The sequence below is a fragment of the Topomyia yanbarensis genome, chromosome 1, assembly GCF_030247195.1.
Source record: "Topomyia yanbarensis strain Yona2022 chromosome 1, ASM3024719v1, whole genome shotgun sequence".
In the NCBI taxonomy this organism is placed as follows: domain Eukaryota; kingdom Metazoa; phylum Arthropoda; class Insecta; order Diptera; family Culicidae; genus Topomyia; species Topomyia yanbarensis.
The window spans coordinates 15,742,201-15,745,047 of NC_080670.1; the positions used below are offsets into that span (position 1 = coordinate 15,742,201).

General features: G+C 44.9%; 1 protein-coding gene across 1 annotated transcript; it reads left to right on the forward strand.

Moving 5' to 3' along the window:
* Positions 1 to 304: 304 nt before the first annotated feature.
* On the forward strand, positions 305 to 2,238 carry LOC131676971 (cytochrome P450 9b2-like). Its single transcript, XM_058956428.1, has 3 exons — positions 305 to 701; positions 766 to 1,931; positions 1,999 to 2,238. The coding sequence occupies exons 1-3, from the start codon at positions 481 to 483 to the stop codon at positions 2,163 to 2,165; spliced, it is 1,554 nt and encodes a 517-aa protein (XP_058812411.1). The 5' UTR covers positions 305 to 480; the 3' UTR covers positions 2,166 to 2,238.
* Positions 2,239 to 2,847: the final 609 nt, after the last annotated feature.

A 2,847-nucleotide genomic window follows, 5' to 3' on the forward strand; every position in this document is an offset into this window, starting at 1 on the left:
TAGTTTAAGTACAATTCACACGAAACATCAAGCTTCCGTCACCGGCACGGAACGTCAAGATTAGTTACATGCAGTTTAATGAAGCCATTCACACACAACATCAACGGCAAGGAGCGTTTTCACGTACGGCACGTGTTAACGTGTACACGAGAAACGTATTCAAATTATCCCGACGGAACGGTGACGTTCCGTTGACGGAAGCCGATGTATCGTCTGAATCGGGCTTTTTTCCGTCGCCTCGTGACGTTCCGATTCTATGTTTCGGATCAAGCAGAGAAAATAGAGAGTGAGTACCCACGGAGAGTTATCCACCGACGGCTTTATCGCCTTGTTTTTCTGTGCTGCTGATGCTGACGAAGAAGCACGTAATTTTTTTTCCAATCGTCAGCTGCCCCCCGTGATGTGCATTTACCTTTTCTCATCTTAGTTAACATACGAAGTTTTGGGGAACCAAAAACTGTTCCAGTTTCGGCCGGCAAAATGAACGCCGAAGATCTGTATTGGTTCACCTTCACCCTCGTTACCATCGTGGGTTATTTCACGTTCAAATTGATCACACGACACAAACATTTCTTCACAGCCCGGGGCGTTCCCTTCGTGAAGCCGCACTTCATTTACGGGAACTTGAATGATGTGTTGAGTGGAAAAGTTTCCACGCTGGAACTGGTGCAGCAGTTTTATCAAAAGTTTGAAAATGAACGGTAAGTCGTTTATGTACAGCAGATTACCTTGATTGATCTTAATCCGCATTTATTTCCCCAACAGCATCTTCGGTTTCTACAACTACCTCAGCCCAGTGTTCTACGTGCGGGACCCCGATCTGATCGAAAAACTGTGGGTTCAGGAGGGCAACCACTTCGCGAACCATGGCTATTTTCTGGACGAAAGGAAAGATGCGATTCTCGGCAATCAGCTGCACTTGCTGAAAGACGAAAAGTGGCACCGGATGCGGTGCTCCTTGGGTCCAGTTTTTTCCAGTAAGCAGGTGGCTCCGATGACGCGGTTGATTCAAACGAATTCAGCAGATCTGATAGATCATTTAAAGGGTCGCGTTGACTCGGAGCTAGAGTTCAAAGGAGTGTTTGTGCAGCATGCTTTCAACGTGATAGCTAGTTGTGCATTCGGGCTGGAATTGAACACGTTTAAGGATGAGAGCGATCAGTTTTGTCAAATCGGTGGTGCCCTCGTGTATGGAAACAATCCGGTGCAGACGCTGAAAACTATGTTGTTCTATCTGTTCCCTAAATTGATGAGTAAGATGAACGTTCAGCTGATGGAGGCAAGTCACGCAAAATATTTTATGAACCTGTTGAGAGCCACCATCGAGGAGCGTGATCAGTACAACGTCAATCGACCGGATATGATCCATTTGCTGAACAGAGCCAACAAGAGAGAACTGGAATTGAATGCTGAAGATCGGGCATACTTTCAAATAAAAGACAGTTCAAGGTGGAAGATGACTAATCAAGAATTCGTCGCACAATGTGTGACATTCTTCGGACCCAGTTTCGAAAACTTGGTTAATTTGATTTCTTTCGCAAGCTATGAGCTAGCAGCTAATCCGGACGTTCAGTTGAAACTGTTTGCCGAAATTCAGAACACTTCGAAAGAGACTCCGCTCAGCTATGATAGCATCAACGGGATGATCTATCTGGATATGGTCATTAGTGAAACGCTGAGAAAATGGCCGGCTGCTCCTTCCTGCGATAGGGAGTGCTCTAAAGATTACCGACTGAACCAACAGGATGGATTAAGTATTCAGTTCCGGAAAGGTGATTCCCTGTGGGTTTCGGTTTGGGCATTGCACCGGGATGAACGATATTTTCCCGACCCGGAACGATTTGATCCGGAGCGTTTCAGTGAAGCGAAGAGGGGTGAAATTCGTCCCAATACTTACCTGCCGTTCGGAGTGGGGCAGAGGAATTGCATCGGTGAGTACGATACTATGGTACGACAACCAATGTAGTTAGGGTACATTTTTTGTTTGTTTTATTTTAGGTCGGCGATTGGCATTGTTGGTTGCTAAACTCACGTTGGTTGATTTAGTACGGAACTTTCAGCTGAGTTTGGGGAGTAAGCTGGTACAACCGTTTCGACTAGCAAAAGCATCGTTTTCCTTGGAGCCGGAGGGAGGGTTCTGGCTGCAAATAGCACCTCGATTGTAGCCTATTACAGTTCATATTCTCTTAGATAGTTATGTACTTGAAATCGAATTAATAATCAAGATAACGTAGGAAATGGAATCATTTTTATTGGTTGTGAAATCTGGTATGGACCATATGTAAGGTATTTTTAAACGATAGTGTGATGTTTGAGACCATGAGCATTTGCTAAGGCATATCGTGCCAGGAAAGAATGTGGCATGAACGGGTGCAGAATGTCATCATTGCTTACTGCCAGTATCAAACTGGCACACATACCAAGCGGAGCAGGGAAGACCAACATTGTTGTGCATCAAAATTTATACTGTTCTAGGTCATATTCCTTATTCTGATATTACCCGGTGACTATACACCGGAATGGTATGTGAGTACACATGCGTTTCCGGATGACGGGTCTACCTCATCAAGGCATCAAGTGTCCAAATGACGGCTTCTGTTTGAGTTGGATAGACCTTCGTGGACGATGGTCTGCAGCTAACCAGTTACTTAACTATCAAAGCCTAAAGGGTACGTGGACTAATGTTTCAAGTATGCAATTACATCTTCAGCATCACTGAAAGTTCCCCCATGAAAGTAAGGATCCTCCGGATCCTGTCAGGTATAGAAACCATGTAATTAGTAGGAAAGCCGTGATTCTCCAGATTCGTTCTGTAGTGATAACGGGTTGAACATTTTGGAAGCGATC

What these genes read in the sequence shown, in the direction of transcription:
- LOC131676971 (XM_058956428.1), top strand. Translation starts at nt 481, where the DNA reads ATGAACGCCGAAGATCTGTATTGGTTCACCTTCACCCTCGTTACCATC. An exon ending in CAAAAGTTTGAAAATGAACG is followed by an intron (nt 702 to 765) that starts GTAAGTCGTTTA and finishes TTTCCCCAACAG; the next exon opens with CATCTTCGGTTTCTACAACT. An exon ending in GGGGCAGAGGAATTGCATCG is followed by an intron (nt 1,932 to 1,998) that starts GTGAGTACGATA and finishes GTTTTATTTTAG; the next exon opens with GTCGGCGATTGGCATTGTTG.